Here is a 15542-nt window from a genome sequence, read left to right as displayed (position 1 = left end):
TTATCACAGAGCATGGGGTTATATTCTATGGGATATCTGCTGGGTTAATTCAGGTCACACATCCCAGATGTGCCCCCTGCTGATCCGTCCTCATGTTCATCCCCAGTCTATTCATTAAAGTAGCAGAATCATAGAATCATAGAATCACTCAGGTTGGAAAAGACGTTAATGATCATCAAGTCCAACCATGACCTAACCATACTACCCTAACCAACAACCCTCCACATATGTTAGATAAACAGAAAGTCTTGATGCTTAACATCTAAAACAGAGGCATATTTGGAACTACTTTTGGGTAACAAATCTAAACCACAGCACCATACAGGCTGCTCTGGAAAAAATTAACTCCATCCCAACCAAACCCAGGACACAGCCACATGCAGAGAAAACCGGCACAGAACAGAGGTCCGCCACACAGCATAAGGACAGAAAAAAAGATGGGCAAGGAAATGCTCCATGCAGCCTCTGGACATACAGTACAGGCAAAGATGTGCCTGCCTCATTGTTTGTATGGGTAGCTCAGCATTTGCTCTGTTCAAGGAGGTCTCGGCAAAAGATGCAGAAGCTTGGCAAGTTCTGCTTTTGCTGTTGTTTTTCACTTTGAATCTTCTGAACATTCAGAGCTCAGCTTATAGCACAGTTTATCTGTGTAGGTACTGTATAAATGAAAAGGCCTAGGACTTTCTGCATTCTCCAAATTCACTGGCAAATTTTTCTCCCAATCTAGGGAATGGTATTTGCTTGACCAAGGCATGGTTCTGCCTATCACACAGGCTGGATTGAGGATAAAATTCTCTCTGCTGCATTCAGAAAACAATCAGAAATCATACTATGCTGCTTTGAAAACTTAAGTCTGCCCTAAGTTAGAAGTCTGTCTTTGATGGTAAAATAATGTCATAAACCTAAAATTACCCATGACTGTAATTGATACTCATGTTACATGAAATAAATCTGCTTCCCGAAGAGGCAGTTGATTATATCATTACACAGAAGTACCAAGCAAGTGTAAAAAATTTACGGCTTCTTTTAAAAGCTGTAAAAAAGGTTCAAAGTGTGAAGTGAAATGGCATTCCTTGATATCTTACAGCATAAAAAATTAACCTAGAAGGAAACATATTCTAATATTCAGCACTGTAATATTAAAACGAAACTGAATAATCTGGACAGCCCAATTTGTTTTACTCTCAGATCACTCCTTTATAAGAAATATTTCCTGTAAACAGACTTTATGGAAATGGCAGGCATGCAGATCATGAAGTGGGTGGCCAGCAGGGACACTGAGGTAATTGTCCCTCTGTACTCTGCTCTTGTGAGGCCCCATCAGGAGTGCTACGCTCAGGTCTGGTGCCCCCATACATGAAAGACAGAGAGCTGTTGGAGAGGGTCCAGAGGAGAGCCACAAAGATTATTAGAGGGCTGGAGCACTGCCCCTGCAAAGACAGGCTGAGTGAGCTGGGCTTGTTCAGTCTGGAGAAGAGAAGGCTGAGGGGTGACCTCATTACAGCCTTCCAGTATCTAAAGGGATCCTATAAACAGGAGGGGAGTCAACTCCTTGAAAGGGTGGATAATGGCAGTACAAGAGAAATGGTTTTAAGTTGAGGGAGGGAAGATTGAGGTTGGATATCAGGAAGAAATTCTTTACTGTGAGAGTGGTGAGGTGCTGGAACAGGCTGCCCAGAGAGGTGTGGATGCTCCGTCACTGGAGATGTTCAGGGCCACACTGGATGGGTCCCTGGGCAGCCTGGTCTAGCATTAAATGGGGAGGTTGGCGGCTCTGCCTGCGGCAGAGGCATTGGAGATTCATGATTCTTGAGGTCGCTTCTAACCCAAGCCATTCTATGATTCTATGATTCTATGAGGTTGGGTTCAACTGCACACTTAAATACTAAATGTTGCACACATAAATTGAAGAGTATTTACATAGAATTGCCCACTGACCAATTGTCACTCTAGATAGTGACAGTATAGTCATCAGGAAGATGAGTGTCAATTACACAGTTTTACAGCCTGTGGACAGCCTGTCCACAAAATTAGATTTTTGTAGAGAGCTGGCCATTTGACCAATGCAGTTTCCAGCCTCCATTCACAACATTCAGACCTCCAAAAACAATGAGGACTTAGACAGCTCACTCAGATAAAGTTAGCTACACTGCAGACATCTAAATGTAGGTGAGATTGATGTCATTAATACCATTCCAAGAGGAGGCATTGAGCATTTGTGGAATGATCCAGAAAAATGGAGGGAAAGGACTCTCAGTAAGTGGACAATTTCTATCCAGGAAAGATAAATGAGAAGTAGGAGTGATGGGATTACATTTTGCTCTTAAAAATAGTAATCTCAGAAGATTCCTAGCCTAGCAGGAAAGATTTCTCTAAACAGTATTCCAGTAGGTGAACAGCAAGGAAAAAGAAAAAAGTGAAGTTACCAAATTCTTAAATCAGAGGATAATTGTTCAGAGAAGGAAATGAGTAATAAATTTAGATGTAATTTTATCCTCTGTATATAAGGCACCGTCAGTTTCAATGCTATGAAATCACAGGATCAAAGAGGTTGGAAGACATCTCTGGAAATCATCTAGTAGATGAGCGTCCAACCTTTTAGCAGCCCCAGCCCTGGGCGCTGGGCACTGCCATGGACACTGGGACAGGCTGGGGCCAGAGACAGGTCCAGGCCAAGGCCTGTGGTTGGGGTATGGGCCCAGGCTGTGGGTCATGGCCAGGTACAGGCAGTTTCCACAATCCATGACTGCACTCTGGCTACAGCCAACAGCCCCACAGGGAGCCTCTGCCCACCTCCCAAAGACCGGGGCTGCTGTCAGCTGTTCCTTTGCCCTGTGTGCCCAGGGCCCTGGCAGCCAAACCGCTGGGGTGATACCTCAGGATTGACGCAGCCTCTTCCATGTTGTCCCATCTCTCACTCAGATTTGTGTGAGGTCTAAGGCTTGAAACCTGACGAGGTTTTGGGGAAGTTCTTGGCCTTGCTGTCTCTGGGACTCCATGCTTCAGGCAAGGTACAAATTGCCTGGTCAGCTTTTATTTTCTCATTCACATGAGTTCCCATTACAACTGATGGCAGAATAGGTTTCCACATTATGGCTGATTCTGGATCTTGTCTTTAGTTCTCACCATCAGTACATGTCAGGTAGAGAGTGGAACAGGAACTTTGTCTCACAACAGGAACTTCAGGTAGTTTGAAAGTACAAACAGTTTCACAGTGCTTCTGTGAGACAGTTGTACAAACAGAAACCCTAGGGAACCTCCCCATTCTCAGTGTATCTTGGCTTTCCTATACACAAAACAAGGCTGTCATTCAGTGACAGTGATATTTCAGATATACCTAAGAAAGCACAAACAACAACAGATAGTAATCCTAGATCTAAAGCATACAACCATGTTACTACTTAATTAATAGGATTTTAGGAGATGTACAAAGCAGACCATGGAGGGGGAAAGGGAGACAAAATGAAAAACAAACTGTAGACCAAACAGTGGCATTTGTGAAGCAGCTTTGTACTTGATGTGATCATTCTACCTGCTGAGATACTCAAATGAGCTGAAAATCCCATGCTTGTGCACATCACCTACACATTGTAGCAAATAGTGAACAGCCAGTTAATATGGGAAATTGTGGCAGGAGGCTGAGTTGTCTCACAATATTTCCAAGAGAATAAAACTGCACATGGGCTAAAAAGGAGTTAGGATCACAACACAGCCAGGAAGATCTTATGTTTGAAATCAGATGCCAGCTACAGATTTTCTTTCATCTAAGCATGAAAATAAATCCTCCAGTGAACAAAGAGGTTCAGCTCAGGAGCACTTTCCAGTGCACTTCAAGTTTGTGGGAACTCAACAAGCTCAAATTCTCTACAGATTTCTAGTATACTGTAAGAAAAGCAGGTTATCCAAGTACTGACATTTTTGCATTTATTCTATTTTCCTCCAAAAGTTTAAATCCATAGATATTTAAAAATACGCAGACACAGATTCACACATGTAGACTTCACGCACTCTGAATGTGCAACAGCAACAGCAGGATATGTTGCTCAGACAGCCACACTCATAACAAAGAAATATATATGCCTGGATAACCTTGACTGATGTGAGAAGGAGATAGCTTTGTTAACGTTCTCTTGTTACAGGAAAAATGGTAGACATTGATTAGCAGAAAGTTTTGATCAGTGTGAAGCATACTGTTATTTTCCTGTAAATGAAATGGGGACAGCTATGAAAGTTTATAGGTTATATAGATCACATCATAAATGCTGGAGTTATCTCATTTGTTACCCTTATTTGACCCTACCGGGAATTTTACAAGGAAGCTTACAAACGTGCAATAAAACAGCAGCCTGCAAAGATAACATCCCCGTCGCTGATAAGATACTGTTTAAAGAGGTTGACTTCTTACAGTTTCCACAGAAGTTTTGAAATAATTTATATTTATTGAGGAAAAAAAAAATCCATAAATCTTATATACAGAGTAGAGATACAAAAGTTGATGAGGTTTTTCATTATCCTCACATTACATCATACTTATGGCACTGCAGGGTTTTAAAAGTGTAATTCAGAGCAGTCTTTGTTATTCTGAAATCACAGTGCAGACATAAATAAAGTGCCAAAATAAATTGTTATTTATGTCAGCTCTAAAAGAAATATTCCTGGAGCTTAAATAATACAATCAAGCAGCTCACACTGTCTTTCTGACAATTGATATTAACAAGCTGAAATTCTCATGTGCAGGAGCTGCTCTGAAAGTAATAGGAATGTTGGCCCAGGACATCAAAGGCAGATGGTGGTGGTACAGCAGGAGAGATGGAGCCTTCCCACCAATATTCCTGCCAAACATGTTGTTGCCATGTGACAGATGGCAGCAGAGGGGTAGTCTGACAGAATGGTGTGTGGCATGGAAGTGCGTATGCAACAAGGTTGTGGAACTGAATTCCTCCATGCAGAAAAAAATTGCACCTGTTGACATTCATTGATTTTGCTGAATGTTTATGGAGACCAGTCTAAGCACAGAGAGGCATGGGTGGTGTGTTTCAGCAGTGGTGACAGTGAAAATGGGTCACCTCCACTGGTGCAGATTTTTAAGAGCATGGCATCACTAGTGAAAATGCATGGCCAATGGCAGTCATTATGTTAAAAAAGTGTTTGCAGCTGAGAATGCTCTATCAAACAGTATTATTGTGCTCTTTGCATCTGTTTTCATGGAAATAAATAGGAGGCATTACTTTTGGGCAACCTACGTGCAATAAAGGCAGCTTATCACCTAGCATGGGCACGTCCAGACTATGGCAAATAATGGCAAATTTTGATACTTCACCTAAACACAGTCCTGCAAACAGTGGAAAATATGCAGTGTTGTTTTCTGTTTTGATAAAGGAATTTGAGAATACCTTTCAAGATTGCTGAAAAAATCACCAATTCTTGGTATATTTGTGTCTCCGTTTTCCATTGACATAAAAACTTTACCTAAAAGTTTTCAAATGGAATGTGCAGAGTTGCAATCAGATATTCAATTCAAAAATTTTATCACATCTCTTTACCAGACCTCCATAAGACCTCTCCTAACCAGAGAAAAATATCCCCACAATCACGCCTTACTCATGCTGTTGTCCAAAAAGTGGATTTGTCATCGCCGTGCAATGAGTCAGTCATCACAAACTCAGGAGAGACACTGCTTATTTATTTCAGCACTGTGCAGGCCGAGATGCTCAGTGGTTTCTCTCAGATGAAGCACCACACAAAACTATTCGCACAATATTCATATACAAAAGTCAAAGAGGAAATAATTTTCTACTCTGTTCTCCTCACAATGATTTGTTTGTAATTTTCATACAGTTGTAAGGATTCGTGGACCTTGGGTTTTCTTGCTAAGTCAGCAACACCCCCAGCGTATCATGATTAATTTTCCCTTCAAGGCCTACTGGCTCTGGGAAGTCCCGTACTAAGTATTTATTTTTCTGATACCTAATACAACCATAGATCTGTTTGTTTAGAATTAGTCTTCAACTGTGTCCTCACTTATTGGCAGTACAAATATTTTCAAGGATAAAGCACAGGAAAAGCACAATTTCATCAAAAATCTCTGATGAGCACCTTGAGAACTCACTAAGAATTACAACCACTTCCATCAAATCATCAGTTGCATTAGTTTCACAAAAACAAGGTCAAATATCTTACTAGTTTTATGTTTTTCTTCCTCTTTCTTTTTAATGTTTTTAAATATATATATATGAAGATGTTTTCTACTTATAGACTTCAAATACATTCTATATTTTATATGTGGCCCAAGACACATTCCTTCTCACACACTACAGCCCAGACAAGCCAAAATGTTGGATACCCATGATTTAATCAGTTAAAAATCTACATGCAACTTCATGCTTCCTAAAAATAAAAAACTCAACTAAACACAGAAATTCCTGAAAAGCCCCACAACATACCTAACACATATCGACAACTCTGACATATCACATAAGGCAGTCACAGTTTTTCATACGATTTGACTGCCTGCATTGACACTGTCCCCCCTTGGATGGCTTAAGGAACCTAATCACAGCAAATACCACTCTCATCATGGATCAGAGGAGCAGCAGTCATTCACCCTGACTCATCCTGACACTGCTTGGTGAATGGCAATTCCACAGAATCACTGTACGTAACAAAAGCAAGGAAGAACAGATCTTCAATCTAAATAAATATCAGCTCGTTCCACGTCCTGGAGCCAAAGTAACATTGAGGTTCTCTTCAGAACAGTTATTATCTAAGCAGATAAACTTCGCTGGAAGAAATCATGAATTCACTCACCACATAGCTGTGCTCATCACCAGGCTACAGCCCCATCATTCCCGTCATCTGCACATGTTTAAAGTCACGGATACAGACCGTATCTGACAAGCACAGGAGGCAAAGACCTATCTTTGATGGCAGTCATGCATGCAAACAGACAGCAGATAGGCAACCAACAGAGCACATCTGCCCCATCCAGGCAGTTGGAAAGGCTGTGTCAGGCGAGGAGGAAGCTTCCCTGTCATTGTGGGGTACAATAGTGGGCACCATAAAGAACACGTTAGTCAAATTTCCTTCAGAAATGGTGTGGGCATACCTGACACTGCCTTGTGGCAGAACGAGTAGGATGAAAAAAGGGTATCAATGTTCTGTTTACCACTCTTGTGCACACACACCAGTGTGCCTGGGTTGTTTGTCAAGAGGCTCAGGACTGAATGTCTCCTGTTTGTCTATAGACATCTGGCAAAGCACTTTCCACAGGTAGCCCGGATAAAGAAACACCCCTCTGGCTGGCAGTTCCAAAGAGAGGCACAGAAATGAGCCTTTATGTCTGCAGACAGGAGACATTCAGGCCCTGCTGGTGTGCACAAGAGCTGTTACATTTCCAGACTACTCCTATAACCGTAAGAATCAAACCCCAACTTTTTTACAGCGCTCAGTCATAGCAACCTGGACTCGCAGCCATGAGCTACACAGCTCTCCAGAGCCTACCGCGCCAGCCCAATTTGCTGCTCTTCCCACGTCTTTTGCTCGTTATTCTTCCCCCGTGCACACCCTACACTCCTCAGCCCCCAGTGAGTTTGTTCGGCTCCTCACACGCGCCGAAAGCCACGCGCTGCTTTTGGCTGGGAGAAGCATTACGCTTCGTGCTCCATCGCCACGCGCTGCCAGAGGGCACGGGCGGACCGCCGCCCCTCAGCCACGGCCGTGCCCGGCAGCGGGTCACCCGTTCGACACCCGACCCCGGGCGCGGAGCGAGCAGCCCCGCGGCCCCACCTGCGCGCCGAAGGGTGCGGCGAGGGGAGCGGTGAGGGAGCGGGAAGGGCGGAGGGCGCGGCCACCGGCCGGCAAGGGGACGGCCTGCAGCGGCGCGGCTGGGGAGCGCTCAGTGCCTGCGCTACGCGGCAGGGCACGGGAGGTGCTCTTCCCGCGTGGCGAAAGGCCGAGCTCCGGCGTGAGGTGCGCCCGCGGGCAGGAGCCGCCATGGGGCAGCCGCGGTCCCCCCGGGAGCGCTGCTCCTGCAGCAACACCAACTGCGTGGAGCGGCCCCTGACGCGGCTCTTCGAAGCGCTGGGGCGCGTCGTGGCCGCCTGCCCCTGGCCCTTCGTGCTGCTGCCGCCGCTGCTGTCGGCCGGGCTGGGCGCCGGCTTCGTCTTCCTGCCGGACCTGCAGACGAACGACATCGAGGGCCAGTTCACGCCGACGGGCGGGCCCGCCAAGGCCGAGCGCGACTTCGTGCGGCGGTACTTCCCCACCAACGACTCGGAGCGCTTCTCCGCCGAGCGGCTGCCCACCGAGGGCGCCTTCGCGGCGCTCATCGCCGTGGCGGCGGGGGGCGCCTCGGTGCTCGACCGGCCGGCGCGGGACGAAGTGCCGCTGCTGGACGGCGCGGTGCGCGACCTCGGCTACGAGCGGCTCTGCGCCCGCAGCGGCGACGCCTGCGCCGGCGCCAACCCGCTGCTGCCGCTGCTGGCCAACGGCAGCGCCCTGCCCGAGCTGCCCTTCCCCGGCGGCGGCGGCGGCGGCGGCGGCGCCTTCCTGGGCACCGCGCTGGGCGGCGTGCGGACGGACGGCCGCGGGCGCGTGGAGCGGGCGCGGGCCGTGAAGCTGCTGTATTACCTGCGGGAGGACGGCGGCGCGGCGGGCGAGAGCCGGGCGTGGCTGGAGGCGTTCCTGCGCGACTTCCCGGCGAAGCTGCGGGAGCTGAACCTCACGGCCGTCGAGGTAGCGCCGGGGCGGGGGGCTGCGGCTGCGGCGGAGCGGGGCCGAGCGGCGTGCGGGGCGGAAACGCGTCCTCTGACCTCGCGCTGTTTTCGCTCCAGGTGACGTACTTCACCTCGTTGTCCAGACAAGAGGAGTTTGAGGGAAACACCAAGAGCGTGATCCCGCTCTTTTCCATCACGTACTTCCTGACGATCACCTTTTCGGTCGTCTCTTGCCTGAGGTAAAGTACCTGCAAGCCCCGGGGCTGCGAGCAGCCGCCTCCGCGCTTCCGCTCCGGGTCCGGCGGGGTTTGGGCTCCTTCGGCTGCTGCTGAGCGAAGTGGCTCTGAAGACGCCGCCCTCGTGAAATGTAGCCATAAGCAAAACGCATTTCTTTGCTCCTTCTCTCCAACTAGGCGTGCATCCTGTCTGCTTTTGTGGGGTTCGGGGATGTGTACCCTCTGTAACTGGCCAGCAGTAGCCGTATATGTGGCACCTGCCATATGAATTCATTTTGTCTTAATGCTGACACTTGGGAACAATCTGATGGGATACGATCGTATCTCTGCAGAGAATTCAGTTGTCGTGGCTTGGTGAAATACTTGACATGTAACTAAGCTGTTCCTTAAAACGTTTTCAGGCTGAGCTGTGTAAGAAATAACATCTGGCTTGCATGCTGTGGAGTGCTTTCCTCCGGTTTAGCTGTATTAAGCAGCTTTGGATTGATGATGTACTGTGGAGTACCGTTTGTGGCAACTGTAGCAAATGCTCCATTTCTTATTCTTGGTAAGTAGAAAAAGTGTGTTGGGCTCCTGTATGAAGAGAAAAGCTGGAATTAAAACAACTTGACAGTGCTACTCTCTTGTGGGTGTTGGTTCATAAGTAACCTACTCCTGTGGAGATACAGCTTCCTTCAGCCTCCTACAGCACGGTGACCTGGTCAGATTAGTGTGTGGGTACACTAAAAGCAGCAGAAGGGCTGCTTCCAAAAAAACAATGCCTGCCCTCATTTTGCTGTTCTGCACATTGACCACCTTTTCTTGCAGTACACTGAGAGCTGCCTATCTGGCTGCTTCACATCTGTTTCAAGGTAGCTCAGCAACAAGTACAATGGAACATATTCCCCATGTGCAACTTAGGCTAAACTAGCAGTGACTTAAGCCAGTACATGTATTATGAGTTGAATATTGGAAATAAGTTACCGTGAGCTTTTCTATAAGAGTCAAATGAATTTGAGCCTGAATAAATCAATATTGTCTGCTATTTTAAAGAAGTTCATCTTATTTCGGTCAGATGTGAAATTTCCTATACAATGTAATGACTATATTTTGGTCTCATTTTGGTATAACATTGAAGAAATGCTTTTTCTTAGAATCACCACCCTCCAAGAGCACAAAGAATTTACTGAATATCACTGTGTCACAGTTCCACAGACGACAGCCAGAGCTTAGCTTTCAAAACATCTTCAGATAATGTTGCTGCAAATAAATTAGGGCTTGCTGTTCATCCTCTCCTGGGTTTCTGGCTGATGCTCGGAGAGATGAGTCCCAATCCCAAACATTTAAAGGTCACAAGCTTGGTTACAAACCATGAGACATTTAAAGAATAAAATCTGTGTGCTTTTTATTTTTCTGCTTTGTGGGTTTGGATGTCTGCTTGTGTTTACGGTCTGTTAGGTCACACTTTCAGGCTTTCCTTCACAGTATGAAAGGTACAGGCACAAGTGGCAGGGCTGAGCACTGAGATCACTCCTTAATCATTGTATGCTAGAAGCTGCTCTTTTAGGCAAACTGTTCCATCAGAATCAGAAGTTGGGATGTAGGGGGAACTTCGTGAGGGGGGCACACTCAGTGCTGCTGCCAAATGTTTTGAGGAATTTACTGATAATTAAAATGAAAGCTGTTTGTAAAAGTTATCTCAAGAACTCTTGATGTTTCCCTGATAGCAATAATCATTCCTTGTTCTTTCATATGCATCAGAGATAATGAATTTTTTTAATAGTCCTTTACTAGAGGAGAGAAGATAAACAGAGAGTGAAGAGGGAATGGGAGTGACTTGCAAACTTCAGTGACTTCTCCCTGTCTGCAGAAGACATACAAGAAATAATTGGCCTAATTTGCTGCAGATTCCAGGGATAGCAGGAGTGCTTCTAAAGATGAGAATAGAGAAGTATCACAATAAGCAGTGTATCTGTACCTCTGTCATCTATATCGGTGGGTACTTGAACAGCAGACACAAAACACTTGTCAGAGATGGGTGAGGTGTGCTCAGTCCTCCAGCAGAGCTGGGTGAAGGATCAATGATGCGACAGGTCACTATGAGTTTTCGAAAGGTCGTAGAGTCAAGTGCCTCCAAAGGACGTGTTTTCTTGTATCTTCAACTCACATCAGCACTGAAGCAAGTAGCCTCGCTTGCTTTTTGAAAATTCTGTGTAGCTTAAGTGCTGCTTATGTGATACTTTTGCTGGGTGTCGGTGGAAGCCGCCTTGTGCTATGCAGAGTTAACTTTTTTTTCTCTTGCAGGAGTTGGTGTGGATGACATGTTTATCATGATCTCTTCCTGGGAACAAAGCTCAAGCAAGGCAGACAAATCAGACACCAAATCTCGGCTGGCCGAGACTTACAGAGAAGCAGCGCTGTCTGTGACAATCACCACTCTCACAGATGTCTTGGCCTTCTTCATTGGCACCTGGACTTCTTTTCCTTCTGTGAGGTCATTCTGCCTCTATACCGGCACGGCCTTTGTCTTCTGCTATGTCTACGTTATTACCTTCTTTGGGGCAGTTATCGTGTTAAATCATAAAAGGGTGAAAGGAAACCGACACTGGTTAACTTGTGTGCAAGTGAAAGTAGGAAAGGAGTCCTGCTTGTATAACACATGTTGTTTAGGCAGCTGTTCTAGTGAGCCGCCTGAGCCAGAAACCAGTGGGACAGAAAGCGAGCATCCCATGAGCATATTCTTCAAAAAGTATTATGGCCCTTTCTTGACAGGTAAATGGACCAAGCTTCTTGTGGTGGTGCTGTACGGAGCATATTTGGGTGGCAGTATTTATGGATGCACCCAGATGAAGGAGGGCATAGATCTTCGAAATCTGGCTAGTGATGACTCTTACGTTATTGCCTACTATGACGACGATGACAAATACTTCTCGGAATACGGACCCAGGGTCATGGTTGTCGTTACTGACAGCGTAAACTACTGGGACGAGTCGGTTCGTAATGACATTGAGGCTTGCGTCCAGGATTTAGAGAACATTAACTATGTAGACAGGAACCTCTCGCTGTCATGGCTGAGAGTATACACAGAAATTGCTGGAAGTGGTTTAATAAGTATAAACAGTAAGGATCTTTTCATTAATAACTTAGCTGTGCTATTCCAGTACTCTCCCAGTTTTGAGTGGGATGTTAACAAGACTGCGGAAGGAATAGCAGCTTCTCGTTTCTTCATCCAGACAGTGAATGTCACCTCAGCCGTTGACGAGAAAAATCTGCTAAATCAGTTAAGAGACAGAGCCAAGCAGTGCGTAGTTCCACTCATGGTGTACCATCCAGCATTCATCTACTACGACCAATACCTGGTAATAGTGCAGAACACCATTCAGAATGTTGTCATCGCTGCTGGGGCGATGCTCGTTGTCTCTCTTGTGCTTATTCCCAGCCCTCTGTGTTGCTTGTGGGTGACTTTTGCTATAGCTTCTGTTATCGTTGGTGTTGCTGGTTTCATGACATTTTGGGACATCAGCCTCGACTCCATATCCATGATCAACCTGGTCATTTGCATTGGATTTTCTGTAGATTTTTCTGCACATATTTCCTATGCCTTTGTTACGAGTGGAGAGTCGTCAGCCAATGAAAAGGCAATAGGAGCTCTGCACCAGCTTGGTTACCCAGTGTTACAAGGAGCAGTATCTACTGTGTTAGGAGTGGTTGTCCTGGCTGCAGCAAAAACCTACATCTTCAGAACATTTTTTAAGATCATGTTTCTTGTTATATTGTTTGGGGCTCTTCATGGACTTGTGTTTATTCCAGTATTTCTAACCTTTTTTGGATACTTTGGCAAATCACTCCCCATTACTGAAACTAAAACACTAGACCTTAAATTCTTTAGCAAATCTGGAATTCAGTACGTTAGGTTCAGAGATAATAAGGACTGCCCATAATTTAAATGTAAGATGTTACTTATTTATGCTATGTAGATTAAAATGCAATGACTTCCAAAGAATGCAAGAAATGAAGGACTGGAAAGATGGAATAATAATATAACAGAGAGGCAAAGACTTAAGAAAAGCCAGGCATTAAGTCACAAAAGAAGTGAAAGTGCACAGAATGGATTTACATGATGTAACTTTTTGTGTGCTTGACTTTTTTAATGTGTTAAAACTTGTTTTCTAATTTAGTTACTGCAACACTCAAAGCCCTCAGAGAAGACAAATTGATGAACATTTTACATTCAGCTGCATCTTTTCTTTTTGAGAGTAACCAGCATGCAGCTTTAAGAAGATTAATGAGTTTCCAAAAAGATATGCTATTGGTGGTTGGCATTATGTGGACCTCCAGTAACCATTGCAGTAGCTAGTGTGCCATGGCATGGCACAGGAAGGACAGCCAAGAACCATGTTGAAATTAAATTCTTGTGATGCTGCAGGGGTTATGTGAATTCCAGGTCTGAGAAAGTAATTTTCCATGAGATTGCTGTGCAGTTCTGCTGAGAGCTGCTCAGCAGAACATATTCACCAGTCTCAGCACTGCCAGGCCAGCCAAGCAGCCCATGCCACCTTTACTGCTACTGGTTTCAGTAACACAGGGAAGCTGGTGTTCTGGAGAACAGCAAAAGCATCTGACATCTCCCAGAGGAATAAGGAAAGCATGACAGGTGGAAGGGATATGTGCAAGGCTGAGCAGGTCATCTTATGCCCCATTTTGTGCTCATATGCTCTGCATTTCCAGTTCCAATCTTGCAGAAAAGCACGGCTTGTAATTTCAAGTCCTGTGCCTGCTTCTGTACATAGACGTCACTTGTGGTTCATTGCCACAGAAGTTCCTCTCTTTTAATTGACATGAAAGGAGCTCTTAAACCTGGTTTAGATGTGTTCTTAGTCAAAGGAACACATCAGGCCCAGGCAAAACTTATGGACAAGATCCAGGTTTAAGTCCATCATTTCAGCAGGTTTCATATATGGTGGGATATATGCCCTGCCTTCTTACCAGGTGCTCAATCACTGTTTCAAGCCATGACAGCATTTCCACTACAACCTCCCAGGTTTCACATCCACATCTCCAGCTCCTGAAGAGTTCTCTGGAATTGCTTTCCATCACCACTAGGGGGCAAGGAAGCAAAGGGAAAGGAGAAGAGGAGAGGGCAGGCAGGTTTTGGCTCTGAAACATGCAATGTAATGAAAACCAAAGAGCTGCTGGCTCTGGGCACATCGTGGGCTAAGGTAGTCGTCATGCAAAAATGCCTTTCCCAGTCTGCCCTGTGGTAATTCTGAAGCTTTGGACTTCTTTTTCACTTGTGACTATGCACTGAACTAAGAACGAACCTCCTTGCAATAAACCTGCATAAATATATGTGTTTTGTTTTGTTTTGTTTTGTTTTCTGAAAGGTTTGTGCCACATGCGGTTTGCTCCTCAATTGCTCAGCAGAGTTTGGGGATGGAGTGGACTTGGGGGTTCTCATGCGGCAGGGATGAAGATTTTGACAGTGCAAAGACTTTGAGAGTGCTTCCCACTGCAGCACTACAGAACCCTCAAAGGGTCTGCAGAAACCGAAAGAACCCAGACCTGAAGATAGTGTGAGATGGGCAGCAGGCCTCCTGCAGTGATCTACCCTGCACAGTTGCATAGCAAAAATCCAGCAACATCCAGAAAGCACTCACATGCAGGAGGCAATGCTGTTGAGAAACGTCTCTGGAAGGAAGCAAGAGGAATCAGGAATCTTACTGCCTTTAGAGTCCTTTCAGCTTTGCCCAAAAATGTCCCAGTCATATAATCATTATGTCTGGAAAAACCACTAAGATCATCTAGTCCAACCATTAACCCAGATCCATCATACCACTAAACCATGTAACTCAGTGTGACATCTACCCTTTTGTTGAAAACCTCCAGGGCCAGTGGCTCCACCACCTCTGTGGGCTCCACCTCCACTCTGGGGCAGCCCATTCCAGTATTTTAGCAGTCTTTCTAATAATTTTTTCCTAATATCCATCCTTAACCTCCCCTGTGCAACTTGAAGCATTCCCTCTCACCCTATTGCTGTTACCTGGGAGAAGAGGCCAACCCTCACTTTGCTACAACTTCATTTCATGTAGTTGCAGTTCAGACTGAACAATCCCAGCTCCTTCAGCCACTCCCCATAAGCCTCGTGCTCCAGGTCCCTCACAGCTTTGCTGCCCATCTCTGGACACACCCTGGGGCTTCAGTGTCTCGTACGGAGGGGCCCAAAACTGAACTCAGTACTCAAGGTGCAGGCAGCCTCACCAGTGCTGAGTAAAGGAGGATGATCACCTCCCTGCTCCGGCTGGCCACGCTGTTCCTGACACAAGCCAGGATGCCGTTGGCTGCCTCGGCCACCTGGGCGCAGTGTTGGCTGGTGTTCAGCTGGTTGTCGACTAGGACACCCGGATCCTTTTCCACTGTATGGCTTTCCAGCCACTCTGCTCCAGGCCTGTGGCACTGTGTGGGGTTACTGTGACCAAAGTGCAGCACTCTGCACTTCGTCTTGTTGAAGCTCATACAATTGGCCTCAACCCATTGCTCCAGCCTGTCCAGATCCTTCTGAAGGGCCCTGTTATCCTCAAGCAGATTGACAGTTCCTCCCAACTGGGTGTCACCT

The 15542-nt window shown here is 46.0% G+C and overlaps 1 protein-coding gene across 1 annotated transcript; it reads left to right on the top strand.

Moving 5' to 3' along the window:
• Nucleotides 1-7967: 7967 nt before the first annotated feature.
• LOC116241427 (patched domain-containing protein 3) lies at nt 7968-14278 on the top strand. The gene is made up of 4 exons (XM_031612009.2): nt 7968-8733; nt 8832-8953; nt 9352-9497; nt 11234-14278. The coding sequence occupies exons 1-4, from the start codon at nt 7993-7995 to the stop codon at nt 12868-12870; spliced, it is 2646 nt and encodes an 881-aa protein (XP_031467869.2). The 5' UTR covers nt 7968-7992; the 3' UTR covers nt 12871-14278.
• The last annotated feature ends 1264 nt before the right edge of the window (nt 14279-15542 follow it).

Source organism: Phasianus colchicus, chromosome 6 (assembly GCF_987193195.1).
Source record: "Phasianus colchicus chromosome 6, bPhaCol1.hap1.1, whole genome shotgun sequence".
Lineage (NCBI taxonomy): Eukaryota > Metazoa > Chordata > Aves > Galliformes > Phasianidae > Phasianus > Phasianus colchicus.
The sequence above is the reverse complement of the archived record's forward strand: the minus strand, read 5'-3'. Positions and strand labels throughout refer to the sequence as shown.

Bases quoted from the DNA above. Each gene is read 5' to 3' on its own strand.
- LOC116241427 (XM_031612009.2), top strand. From the start codon at position 7,993: ATGGGGCAGCCGCGGTCCCCCCGGGAGCGCTGCTCCTGCAGCAACACC. The intron at 8,734-8,831 runs GTAGCGCCGGGG...TTTTCGCTCCAG, and splicing joins TGAACCTCACGGCCGTCGAG to GTGACGTACTTCACCTCGTT. The intron at 9,498-11,233 runs GTAAGTAGAAAA...TTTCTCTTGCAG, and splicing joins TGCTCCATTTCTTATTCTTG to GAGTTGGTGTGGATGACATG.